The sequence below is a fragment of the Austrofundulus limnaeus genome, unplaced genomic scaffold, assembly GCF_001266775.1.
Source record: "Austrofundulus limnaeus strain Quisiro unplaced genomic scaffold, Austrofundulus_limnaeus-1.0 Scaffold389, whole genome shotgun sequence".
Classification (NCBI taxonomy): Eukaryota; Metazoa; Chordata; class Actinopteri; order Cyprinodontiformes; family Rivulidae; genus Austrofundulus; species Austrofundulus limnaeus.
The window spans coordinates 18737-31948 of NW_013952791.1; the positions used below are offsets into that span (position 1 = coordinate 18737).

Consider the following 13212-nt stretch of genomic DNA (forward strand, 5'->3'; position numbering starts at 1 on the left):
TTAATATGCTGTCATCCAAATTAACTATGTGATGACTAAATCCGTCAATGCATCCATTAATTACAATATGGCTTCAGTTTATAGTCGTTTTGCGCAATTTCCAAGTCCTGCTACTGATAATTTGATGCTAATGTGCTAAAAGATTATTTATAGCAATACTAAACAACTTGACAAGTTGCTCAACATTCCTCATTTTATTGCAGTGACTGCATGCTTTTTCGTATAAAGGCTACAATGTAATGACTTTTTTTCTCATAATATTACAACTTTAAACTTGTAATATTATGACTTTAAACTTGTAATATTACGACTTTATTCTCATAATATTATTACTTTGATCTTGTAATATTATGACTTTAATCTCATAATATTACGACTTTAATGTCATAATATTATGACTTTATTCTCGTAAATTAAAAAAAAAACCTCTTGTGCGGCTCTAATACTCCGTCGTACTTAGGAGATACTGGGGAAATATGTATAGTTGGGAAGCTGTTCAAAAAAAATTAATACCTTGTCAGATGATGTTTATTATTTTTAAATACATTTAATGCCCTCAGTTTTTTGCTAACTTCATTTTTAATGTTTCACAAAATATTTTAAAACACCTGTTTTAAAATATTTTGCCTCAGTGTCATCAAAACCTCTTTCACTGATGTGATTGTAAAAAATCTGTATAAACCAGAAGGAACTGTGTTTTTAAGACTATTTTGAAGAGATTCAAACTAACAAACTGTTTGCTCACTTCAGTAATGCGTTGCCTAAAACTAATTTCATATAAGACATAATAGTGTTTCTCCTTTTTTAATGTGAAATTGTCAGCACTGCATTTAACATGTTGAGTTTAAAGCAATAAATTCTTTGGCGATCTGGTCAACGAGTGCATTCCCTCAGGCCTCAGCACGAAACTAAGGTCATCTCTGGCTTTCAGGCTGCACTTACTCTACATGTTGTTTAAACTACACAATGGACCCGTGTGGTTTATTGATCTTTCAATGGATCTTGTCCCGAGGGGTGCTCTTAAAAGTAAAACAGCTTATCAATCAATCATCTCGTATTATAGTCCAGATTGAGTGATAGCAAAAAGTAAACAAAACAAAAGAAAGGCGTGTGACCTTATTAAAGGTTACGTCGTGTTCAAACGCATTAAAAAAGCAGCCCGGCAGACCACGGTGCGTCAGCACAACCCAAATCTCTCTGAAATAATACCTCTTCTTTCTCACATTAGATTGATCTATGGTTTTTTAAACACATTTATCATATTGCTGCTCATCTTTTCCAAAAGATTATTTTTTATTTTTATGAATCTTGAGGCCAAAGGCCATTTTTTCCCACTCTGAAACATAATTTGGTTGGAACAAACCAAATGTTGGGCTGTATAATTCTTCTTTGATGTGTGGCTGTAGAGCTCACTTGGAGCCATGGTGGGATAGTATTGATTACTAGAGCTTGGAGGTTTCTTTCTCTGCAAGCAATAAACAATAAAACTTTAAAACTGAAGCACAATCTGTATTCATTTTGCGCTTCCCGTCCTAAAAGTTTTGTGATGTAATGCACATGAAAATACAGTGAAATTCATGTGTGTAGTATTGCGCTGTAGGAAAGCTGTTAAAAGCTTGTTTTGTATTTTAGCAACAGTAAAAGGCCATCAAATTTAGACTGCCTCTTGGGTATGACAAAGCTTGCTTCACCTGATGAGCAGGTCCAGTTGAAACTGAATTATCCTCTCATTAGTGAGATTAATGAGCCTTTTGACAAATAGTAGAAGATGTTGACCTTCTAATGAGTTGTGAAATGTAACTGACTGCAGTTGGTCACATTCCTTGGAACCCTGATTACTTTGTACAGATAATCTAAGCTGCAGCTGTAATTAGAAGATTAATTAAGGCACAGATTGTACTCAACATGACCGTCATGGTCAAAGTTCTCCAGCGCAGCAATCTGGCATTTAAAGTGCCTTTAAAATCGGAAACTGCATTTGTTATTGATTCCTAATAGCACCAAACCCCACTGACTTTTTAAACAAAAAAAAAAAGGCATTAATCTGAGTCCTTAGCTGGCCCGGTGCCGCCGATCAATGCCATGTTACAACCAAGAGGGAGAAATTCAAAATCAAAGCTGTCGCTATAGCAACGCCCCTGCCTGATTCCACCAATCGATGGAGACCGCGGGGTTGTGAGATGCGCCAGGGAAAGGCCAGCGTCCTACATAAAGAGTCCAGGACAGGGAGCCGGGCATCACACAAGGCAGCGCACCCGTCTGCACGCGTTCGATTAGGAGAGTGGCACAGAGAGGAGAGGAGAGGCAAAAGGACAAACAGAAAGAGAAGCAGTGAAAAAAATAAAAAAATAATAATAATTGAGAAAACATGGTCCGCTCATGTGAACAAGAGATTCCTGGCTGGGTCTATGTGGGCACCCTGCTCTTCTTTATCTACTTCCACTCTGTCACAGTCAGCGGAGGTAAGAACGCAAACGAATTCTGTGCTTTACCACTAAAAAAGACGTTGTTCACTTTGAAATATTTCATTGATTTAAATCCTACTCTATATTGTTTTATTTCAGTCCAGCTTCCCCCCGTGCTGGGGCTTGTGCCGAGCCTCAAAGCAAAAGATGGATATTTATTTGCTTGTCTCTTCCTGTCCTCATCTGTTTGTCTGGGTTCAGAGAAAAGACAAGTTCATTTGTCATTTGGCTTTTTGTACCGTCTCATCCACTCAGAGCTGGAAACCAGCAGAGGGAAAGCTTGMCTTGCTTTTAAAAAGAACTGATTTTGACAAAAGCTATCGTTACACTGCTGTCAGTTTAGTTTTTAGTGAGTACAGGCTCGTTAGATTCAATAAATTGTCTAAATGTTTTATTTAACGTCTTCATGTATTTTCAGCTTAAARTGGAAGACCCATTGAAACATATATAAATTTTTTTATTTTATAAGTTTGTGTGTAGAGGATGTTCACTAGTTTGAAACGAATAATTTTTATTATTCTTTCAGAATATAAAAATAGCTAATTATGTAATGGATATTCTCTGTCCTGTACATTATATTCAGTGGAGTATCGTCCTAAATTAGTTTAGTGACATCTCATTTGAGCATATTGTGTCCAGGCTGGCTAATTGGAAAAAGCTGACTTTGAAGAGGGAGTTCTTGATTGTTGTAAAGAAATGAAAACCATGAAACAACCCAGAGAGCCAAATGTCCCCCCCCCCCCCAGCATCTCATTAAAACCCCAGTTTCAGGCCAACAAGGCTGCTGATGACTGATGCAGAGCAGAATGGAAACAGCAACTTGTCGTGCTCGGGTCTTTTATGTGGGATTCTCCATGCGCCACTTGTACTTATGTTCAAGAGGAGCCATAGAAAAAGCCATCTGCAGCAGTGCTGCAAACTCGGGATTTCTTTTTTTTTTTTTTTTTTTTTTTCTGTGCACCTGGCATCTGGGGTTTTCTGAGTCAGCCACCTGGTTGTTGCTCTCTTTTTCAATTAATTCAGAGCAGAAGCAGGACAGGATGTGCAAGTCTGATATTTCTCCCTGACACATGCTATCAGTTGTGGCTTAGCTAAACCTTTTACAGATCCGAACTGTGTCACATATGATTCATATTTCAGGCAATCTCCCAATGCAGAGAAGCAGTTATGAAAACGGGGACACAAAATGAGTTGCTCTCCGGATTTAGAGAGCAATTAAACAAGTTTTAAGCCACTTTCCTGATGTTTGTGCTTCTGACAAGATTTCTCCTTTTATTTTTTTACACAGCTCCACTGAAGCAGGAGGCACTGGATAGTGGTGCCACGGTCCTGAATCACTCCATGAGTTTGGTGCATCGTATGGAGAACCTCCTGGCCATGGGCAACAGTAGTGATGTCAGTTTGCGGGTGCATACCATCAACACAGATGAGGTGAAGGTGATTCAAGCCCACAGCCTGGTTCTCAGCCTGCAGAGCGATGTGTTTGAGGAACTGCTGCTCAGTCGCAACAACAGCGCTCTGGTTTTGACGGAGACGCCTGATTGCGCTGCCGCCTTTGACAAGTTTATTAGGTGAGAAATGTTTAAAACTGTTTGTTGAGTGCTGATTTATGAAAGAAAACAAAACGGAGTCCAACAAACTGCAGAACTGTTCCAGCAGTGTACAACAGGTCATTATTACCATTTTGGGGTTTTGCTTTCTAGAGGAGTGTAATGTTCCATCTTGTGCARTATTCTAAAATTAAACTTGCTCTTTAGGCTCACAGTCTAAAACCAGAAAGTGTGGGTTTTATTCAGTGACTCAGATGTGAAGAGTAAAAAAGCTTCACCRATTTTTTTTTTTAACAATGCTTTTTGAATGTGTGTCTTCCAGGTATTTGTACTGTGGTGATATCTCAGTACGGCTTGATCAGGTCATATCTCTGCACAAGCTGGCCAGCAGGTACCACGTGTGGGCCTTGCAGCAAGGTCTGTCCCAGTATATGGCTCAACACCTTTCCAGCGACTCACCCGCGGGCCACGTGGTGAGCTGGTACAACTATGCACAGCAAATTGGGGACGCAACCCTGCGGGACAGTTGTCTGCAGTACCTGTCCTGGAATCTTTCCTCTGTGCTGCAGAGTGGAGAATGGGGCTCCATCAGCGAAGACCTGCTCCTGTCCTTGCTCCAGCGCTCTGACCTGATTCTGCAGAGCGAGCTGGAGCTCTACGAGGCCCTGGAGAGCTGGATTAATCATAACCAGCCAGTGACTACAACTGTGGAAAGTGCGCTAAAGGCTGTTCGATATGGCATGATCCCTCCTCAGCATCTCTTCCGTCTTCAGAAGCAGTCCCTCCTCATGGTGAAGCACTACGAGTCCATTCGTGATCTCCTATATCTAGCTTTCCAGTTCCACTCRGCCTCACCCATTCAACTGGCCAAGTACTTTGATGTCAACTGCAGCATATTCACGCCCCGTAACTATTTGTCCTCCTCCTGGGGTTCGCCGTGGATCATCAATAACCCCACCCGCGATGACCGCAGCTTCAGCTTCCAGACCCAGCTTGGTCCCAGCGGCCAYGACTCCAGTAAGAGAGTGACATGGAACGCTCTGTTCTCTCCTCGCTGGCTCCCGCTCAGCGCCAGGTCAACGTACACCGAACTTGGMGCCATGCAGCCCACCCGCACCGAGGCAGGTCGACCTCGCATCATCGTAACGCCCGCCACTTCCAGCCCGGACTTTGCCGGCGTGAGTTTCCAGAAAACTGTTATTGTGATGGCGAAACAGCAAGGAAAAGTGGTCGTCCGCCACGTCTACAACTTCCATCAAAGCACAGAGGAGGCTGGGGATTTCCTGGTGGATGCTGACCTGCAGCGGCGTGCGTCTGAGTACCTAATCGACAGCTCCCTCTACCTGCACATTGTGATCAAACCTCTCTACCACACTCTTCTAGTTGCCAGGAAGTAGAAGCAGGAATTTGACATGACCTCACCATTAGTCATCCACCCACATGATCACGTGTACATAATGCAAAGCACACTCATATCACAACACATGATTGCATCAGGTATGTGATATGGTCATGATTTTGTGCTTTTTTTTTGTCTTCCAACAGTAAGGGTGATTTTATTAAAAAATACTTTGAATTTAACAGCTCAACAGTGATTTTCATGGTGGTAGGTTATGTTCAATATTTCATGTGTTCTGGAAAAAGAAAGGGAAAACATTACTTGACAGCTTTTGTTGAATTGTGTAATAGTTTTTCCCCCTTAAATGTATTAATTATGTAAGGGTTTATATTTTTTGAATAGGTGCTATAAAGATTTAACAGTCACTATTATTTTTATGCCTTTTTCCACAGTCAAATATAGATTATGATAGTTTGTAGCTCATGACAGAACCTTTACAATGCTTGAATCTTGTGTAACAGAATGGGTTAAATAAACTGCAAATCCATTTTCTTTTCTAATGCCTGTACATTCATTTTTGCTTTTGTTGTCACATTGTTTAGTTTTAGTTCCTCTCAGCTCAAGGATTTTATGCATCTATTAAAATGTTCATGTGAAATGAAGTGAAAATAAATATAAACTTAAAAAAATACTGTACTGTCGTCGAATTACCTGTTAAATATAAACATACTAAAAGTATTTTTGTCAAAGGAGAAGAACGTATCCAGTCCAATGGAAACTACACGTCCCACGAGGCTCACCGCAAGACCGGAAATACGTCATCACGTCGTCGAAGCGGTTGGAGCTTTCAGCTGTCAGACTTTGGCCACCCAAGTGAAGGTTTTGTTAGCAAACTTAACGCGAACTATTCGGATTGTTTTAAAGTTGTGCATTGTTTTGCGAGTCGATCTTTGAGCGCGCGGACTGGTTATTGTTGCGCTAMGCTTGCACGAGGACGAACCGACTAGATATTTCCCCCTCCATTTCTTTTTTTTCTTTTATCGCTGTTAGATCTTGCGCTGCAAAACCAGCGATCCTGAGCGGGTGTAAGACTAGATGCAGGGAGGGAGGGAGTAAAAAAAAAAAGGCAAAAGTCTTTGTGTTTCCCTTCCCCCTCATCAAAGCAAAGGGGAAATGTCTCTTTCTAAAGGAGGTAAGTGTGTTTTTTTTTTTACATTGTTTTTAAAGCAGTTCTGCATGTTTTACCCACCGTGCAGTACGAATGAACATTAACTAGCTTAGTGTAAGAAATGTAACCTTGCCAGGTGGAAACTTACGAAGCTAGCCAACTTTCCTACTTTTTATTAGTTCACWAAGTCTCCAACCAACCTGATATTTGAGCGGTACTTATCTGTTTCATTTATTACGCTGTTGAGTATTGTTTTACGTCGCTAGTTTAGCTAAAGCACGCTTTTAGCCCTGTTAGCTTACAGCATTTTCACAACAATAAGACTTGCTAAACTGTAATTATCAACCAACGCGTTCAAATCGCACCGGTAAGTTTTAATTCTGTTTATCTACATGTGTTTTTAGCTACTTTTTGTTGGCTTGACACATACTTTTTCTAAAAGTTACACCTTTTTCCACGTTTCTTAATCTTATCCAAGCAGGTGGCGATGATTTAAGGGCTCGTCACTGTTTTTTTTTTTTTTTTTTTTTTTTGTGATGTATAATTACTTTAGTAGACTGCCACAAAGAAGAGAGAGAGAGAAAGCTTAGAAGAAGAAGAAAAAAAATCAAATGTCTTCCTCTGCGTCATACACAGCATGACTATGATGATGTCAATTTACATTTCAAGTTCACCGCTTGTGCTGTTACACAATCATACTAGCGTTACCATGGTCGGGGGGACACGCTGTGTTCAGAGGGCTGAGTAGATTGGCTGGTTGCTGCTGCTCAGGCAATCACAGCCTTTGGCCTACCGAGGCATGTTCTGACATGCAGCTCCAACACTGAGTGCAGTCTCCCCCCCTTTTTGTTGACAGTTCTCTGGCTGCTTCTGTAGCTGCTACACAGGTTCTGCTGCTAATAAAGCAAGTTTGAGATGTCTTCTCTCTTTTTTTTTCTGTTTCTCCTTTCCTCTGATCACAGCGAGCCTTGAGATTGCTGAAGCATGTTTGGATGTTGGGTTCTCTCTAACAGCACTGATAGGGTGGTGTGGAAGATTATCTGCGCATGAGTCATCATTGTCTGTCTGTATATGGACACAGAGCTAAATCTAAGGCTGGTGCTTCCTGATGGTGACTCGCCCCAGAGCTATTGAAACTTCGATTCCATGCACAATCCAGAAATTCTTGTTCATATTACGTACATATTCCACTGAACTTTCTTTCTTTATTTTTGCGACTTTGAAAAACTTCATGCATTGTTTTTCTCTCATGAGTGTGAAATTAACCCTTTTCATTATTTTCACTAATAATGAGAAACATTCCAAATCAGCACTTCTGTGTTGCGTCACACTTTCCCTAGAAAGTGCTGTTACTCAAACTCGGACTTTTTAAAATGTATTATTATGATTATTTTATTATTTTTATTTTAGTTAGAAAATTGTTTTCTGCTGTCGTGTATTTTTCCCTGCACAGCTTTGTTGAACTTTGGCTACAGCTGTGGCTGATGTCACTCTATTGTGTTCTTTGAGGCTCAGATAGAAGAGCAGAAAGCTGCAGCGGGGTTGGCCTCTGTTTGCCCCAACAGCACAACATGTGGGCCCAGTGAAGTGACATCATATTTCCCAACGGGTCCAGACAGCTGTTGCGTTTGGAGCGGATGTGTCCAGTCAGACTGGTTGCTGTTGGGTGTCTTGTACCTGTGAGGGGCTAGTATTTCAAGGCCATTAATACTTTACAATATGCAAGAAGTAACTCTGACTTTAGTTAAGTTATAACAATGAGTGCATATATCTCTTTGTGATAATTTATTGCATATGAACACATGTAGACATGTAAGAATTTAAAGGGGACCTATTATGCAAAATTCACTTTTTAAAGGTTTTTTTTTACTCAACTTTGGGTATGTACTTCTTAAAAAAAACTGTCCTAGGACCAAAAAAATGCACACAGGAGCATATTTACTGTAAGTAAATGTATTTTAATGTATATTAATGACAAGTTTTATACTTCTGTCATTTTGTGATGTCACAAGCTGTACGACAACCCACCGGAACCAGCGTTCTGCCCCTCAACTAGCAACTCCCGGGTGAGGCTCCACCTCCTCAGTAAAAATAGTAGGGGTGAAAGAAAATATCGATACACTGAAATATCGCGATATTTCATTTCCCGATACTGTATCGATATTCTAAAGCCCTGTATCGATTTTTAATTAAGGTTTAAAATATCAACCTTCTTGCCAGCCATTCATTTTTATGTTGTAGTTCAGCCTCTGACCACTAGTTGGCAGCAGTGAGCCAGCCATTTGGCTCCTCTACCTCTTGAGCGCCAGAGAGTAAGGGTAGCATTAGCATTGTAAGTAAACATTAGCTTTTCTTTTCGTTTTTTTTTCAATAAGAGGTTTTTATTTAATAGAATTTTTGGACAAAAAAATCACAATATATCACAATATACTGCCTTGCTTACAGTATCGCAATATATTGGGATATATCGTATCGTGACCCCTCTGTTATGATATGTATCTTATCGCCAAATTCTTGCCAATACACAGCCCTAATAAAAAGCCGTCGTAGTTGTTGTGCAATGCGCAGCTCATATCACAACAAGCTTTCCAATAGGGCAATKGGTAGAGTGTTAGACCAAAGAGTGGGTGACTAGGGTTTGAGACCAGCATGGACACTATAGAATTTATTTTCATTCGTTATGAACACTTTTTCTCATGTACCTCTATTGTTTATCTTATTAAAGCCTTGTTAAAGCCTATTTGTTCAAGTTTCTGAGGTATTTTGACCGCTGCTGCTCCCTGCTCTGGAAACAGAGCGCAGAGCAGAGGAGGGGGAGAAAAAAAGAAGAAGCTGSGACCACGACTCTGCCTCTGGGTCTCATATGGTCGTACAACGGAGCTTCTGCTATTATTAGCCATGCTAACGTAAACGCTGGCTTAGGAGGGCGGAGTAAATGTCAACAGATTTTTGGAGGGCGTTACCAACAGAGCTCATTAACATAAACAGCTCTTCTGAACGGAAGTCAGAGCAGGCAGAACTAGAAAWTGAGAAATTTTATYATCTGAGAATTATTTTGTGCATTAAATTGAATGAACATGGTCTGGATAGCCCACAGACATACCATAAAAATTTCTAGGACCCATAATTGGTCTCCTTTAAAACAGTTTTGGGATGTCAGATGTTTATGTGCAATGCCAAGTTTGCATGCTGTCCTAATTTTGCTGCACGACCAGGTCGACAGGAGCCTGTCGAATGCTCTTGCTTAAACCCACACAGAGGAAATGTAAAATCTATTTTTGACTAGGTATGTGTGAGTAAATCACATTCAATCTCTCCCTACCACTACCGTAGCCCGTCCCCACACCATCGGCTTATTTTAGTCTTCCAACACAAAATGAATGTGTCTGGTGGGCTACTGTTTCTGGCATCTTTTTTTTCCCCCTTCTTTTTTACGTTGACTTCCCTTCCAGCGTATTCTAGCAAAAATGGGTTTGCCCAATCATACTTCCTTCACAGTGCAGTGGTGTGACTCAATGACAAACACAGCTGCACAGTAACAATGGCAATTACCGTGGTCGCCTTTGCTTCATATAAAGCAGTTTCAGAGTTATTGCACAGTCGGATCAGTCTTGGATGAAACCACTCAATCCAGATCAAATTGCCTTTAATATATCCTTGTGGGGGTGGAGTTAATGTAGCAAGAGTTAGTTTTTTTTTTTTCCCTTTTGGCCACTTAGTACTTGTAGTACTTGGTAATGAGCACATTTAACGTGAGTGTCAGTGTTTAAAAAAACTGTTTTCCTGCATTGCTGTTCACAGGCTCAGTGTGTCATTCTGGCAGATATTCTGAGTGCTTTTTGGGAAGTCCCAGCGGCTGCTGGTAAATGGTGTTTATGAATGAACTGCTATCAATCTAACACAGGAGGGGCCCACAGCTGCACGGCATCACAGTGCAACGCTCAACCTATTGTAAAGAAGAATGTGTAAAAGTTGTAACAATCTCAAATGTGAGGGTTCAAAGATTAAAATCAGATTAATATAACTTTTACTTGAAAAGAAGAAAAAAATATGTATATGTAAGGCGGGATTCTTTTCAGCTACTTCATGTGAGTCATCATACCAGAGCCAACAGTCATTTAAGTCCACCTCCTCAGCTTTAGCCTTGGTCACACCTAAGCTCCGGTTTAAAAAAACAAAGCATTTAGTGCACTGCAGTTTGTCATCTGCAACAGCAGACTGACTGTGTCTCCAAAAATGGAACTAAGAAGAAAATACAAAAACATCCTGTTTAATTAAGTCAACTTTAATTTAGCCTCTCCGTTAATGTAGTTGACAGCAAGGTGTCTCTTTATGCTTTGCTTGGATTTGTTTAAAAAGAAAGGAAAATCAAAGTGTGGGTCTTGAGAAATAGACCAAACTGGTGTGTTGTAACTGCTTACTACAGCTTTTTGTTTTTGACCATTTTGATTCATCGAAGAGTTCAGAAATCAAATCTGTAATAACTGAATGTATTTCTTTTTGTTTATTGTCTTGTAGGGAGGAAGAAGACCCCTGGGCCGAAGCTGCCCATAAACCTGATTACACCTCCACCACCGGAAGCTACAGCGTAAGACTTTTTTTTTTTTTCTGTCGCGGGTTATACATGGTGAAACACCAACAGGCTCACCAAATTCTCAATACATTAAATGTTCTGGATCTATTTCTATTTGGATTAAGCAACAACAACACTGCATTATAACACATTCCTGTTGGCTGCTTAATTCCTGTCAGATTTTTATTTTGAATTTGCATTTCCAGCATATAGATTGCCTAATAGATGGTAGCTACACTGCAGTCTTGAGAATTCAAAGCTGTGGCTTATCACTGAGAAAAAGATACGTGCAAATAACTGAGATTCTGCTGAAAAGATATTAACCTCTTTGAAGTCCTCATCTGAAAGGTGGCTGACCCAGACCAGCAGAAACGATTCGGCTCAGTTTCAAGTTAGGATAATAACGGCAGAAGATTGAAATCTTCCAATTCAACATGGTTTAATTTTATTTATAACTGGAGTGTACAAAAAGTAGTGTTAAGGCAGGCAGTTGTTAATTAAAGTTAAACATATTTACATTTAACAGTACTGTGTGATCTGTTCTGATTGTTTTTACATTTTGTTTTCTGTCTGTAGGCCTCCTCGAGACCTTGACTCTAAAGCCTGTGTCACCATTGGAGATCGGGTAAAGTTGTGTTCTTTTATTCACTTTTGCGTTTTTTATTTAATTTTTATTTTTTCATGTGCTTTTATTGAACTCTTGAATTTTTTTTCCTGTTCAGAACTTTGTAGTTGAGGCTGATGACTTGGAGCAGATTGAAGAGCTCGGGAGGGGGGCCTATGGGGTGGTGGACAAAATGAGACATGTGCCCAGTGGTGTCATCATGGCCGTGAAGGTAGAAYGGCAAACTGTCTCTTTGATTTTTCTGATTTTTGTATTGTGCTTTTAAAATAAAACCCTGGGTTTATCCATTACAATCACGGGTTTGGATCAAGTGATCCAGATTACYGACAGAGGTTTGGAAACTGACAGCCGTTGTGCGATGCTTGTGTCTCCAGCGGATTCGTGCTACAGTTAACACTCTGGAGCAGAAGAGGCTTCTAATGGACCTGGACATTTCCATGAGGACAGTTGACTGCTTCTACACTGTGACCTTCTACGGTGCCCTTTTCAGAGAGGTAAATCCAGCCTATGAATCTCATAATCTTGTACTGCTATGGCCTTATTCTGTTGATTTTTTTTGTTGAAAAGTGGAAGATAGTTTTTGTGTTTATGTGCAAACTGTGTCTGGTACCAAAATACTTCATGAACCACTGGACAGATTTTAATGGGACTTTGAGGAAGTAATCGTATGTGCCTCTATGATGACTCATTTGATTAATGATTAATTTTTTATTGTCTTTGTTTTGTTTTTTTTGTTTTTTATATAATTTGATTTTTTCTTTCAGGGTGATGTTTGGATCTGTATGGAACTGATGGACACGTCTCTGGATAAGTTCTACAAGAAGGTTATCGAAAAAGGCAAAACCATTCCCGAGGACATCTTGGGCAAGATCACAGTAGCAGTATGTCCCATTTTGCAAATTTTACTATATTGAAGCAAGTAGTGRAAGATGCATGTCATGTTTTTAAAGTTTATAAACAGTTTTTTTCTAAAATGTCTTACACTATATTTAGTTGGTATTTTAATACAAGTGCATGTCAGTTGTTTGTCTTTAGATCTAATTTAACAGCTAACGGAGAACATTATCATTCTACTTTTTCTTTTTCATTTATTCCTCAGATTGTCAAGGCAYTAGAGCATCTGCACCACAACCTGTCGGTGATACACAGAGGTAATCAGAAAATCWAATTATTACAGTGTAATATTCCAGATTGCCAGAGATGGTGTTTGTTTCTGTATTCGACAAGCACTCTTGACGTTACCCGTTCACATCTGCTTCTAGATGTGAAGCCATCCAACGTCCTGATCAACACTGAGGGCCAAGTGAAAATGTGTGACTTTGGCATCAGTGGCCACCTGGTGGATTCTGTGGCCAAAACGATGGACGCAGGCTGCAAGCCCTACATGGCGGTGAGTGGAGACCGAGGGAGTAATGSTGCGTTCACACCGATCGCGATTTCAGCTTCAAAATCGCATCCAACGCTTCAAGTTGGACGCTTGTGCACTTTGAGG

The 13212-nt window shown here is 40.1% G+C and overlaps 2 protein-coding genes across 2 annotated transcripts in view; both read left to right on the forward strand.

Annotated features, from left to right (window-relative positions):
• Positions 1 to 2097: 2097 nt before the first annotated feature.
• Positions 2098 to 5906, forward strand: btbd17b (BTB (POZ) domain containing 17b). Its single transcript, XM_014023741.1, has 3 exons — positions 2098 to 2462; positions 3754 to 4036; positions 4338 to 5906. Exons 1-3 carry the CDS (start codon positions 2369 to 2371, stop codon positions 5410 to 5412), a joined length of 1452 nt encoding a protein of 483 aa, XP_013879195.1. The 5' UTR covers positions 2098 to 2368; the 3' UTR covers positions 5413 to 5906.
• A 249-nt stretch (positions 5907 to 6155) lies between these two features.
• The window catches only part of LOC106528548 (dual specificity mitogen-activated protein kinase kinase 6), an 11396-nt gene continuing 4339 nt past the window's right edge, over positions 6156 to 13212 (forward strand). Inside the window, exons 1-8 of the mRNA XM_014023742.1 lie at positions 6156 to 6546; positions 11041 to 11110; positions 11672 to 11720; positions 11818 to 11931; positions 12095 to 12214; positions 12485 to 12601; positions 12820 to 12871; positions 12983 to 13110. Of these exons, the coding sequence (XP_013879196.1) occupies positions 6528 to 6546; positions 11041 to 11110; positions 11672 to 11720; positions 11818 to 11931; positions 12095 to 12214; positions 12485 to 12601; positions 12820 to 12871; positions 12983 to 13110 (669 nt within the window). The 5' untranslated portion in view covers positions 6156 to 6527. The remainder of the gene's footprint in view (positions 6547 to 11040; positions 11111 to 11671; positions 11721 to 11817; positions 11932 to 12094; positions 12215 to 12484; positions 12602 to 12819; positions 12872 to 12982; positions 13111 to 13212) is intronic.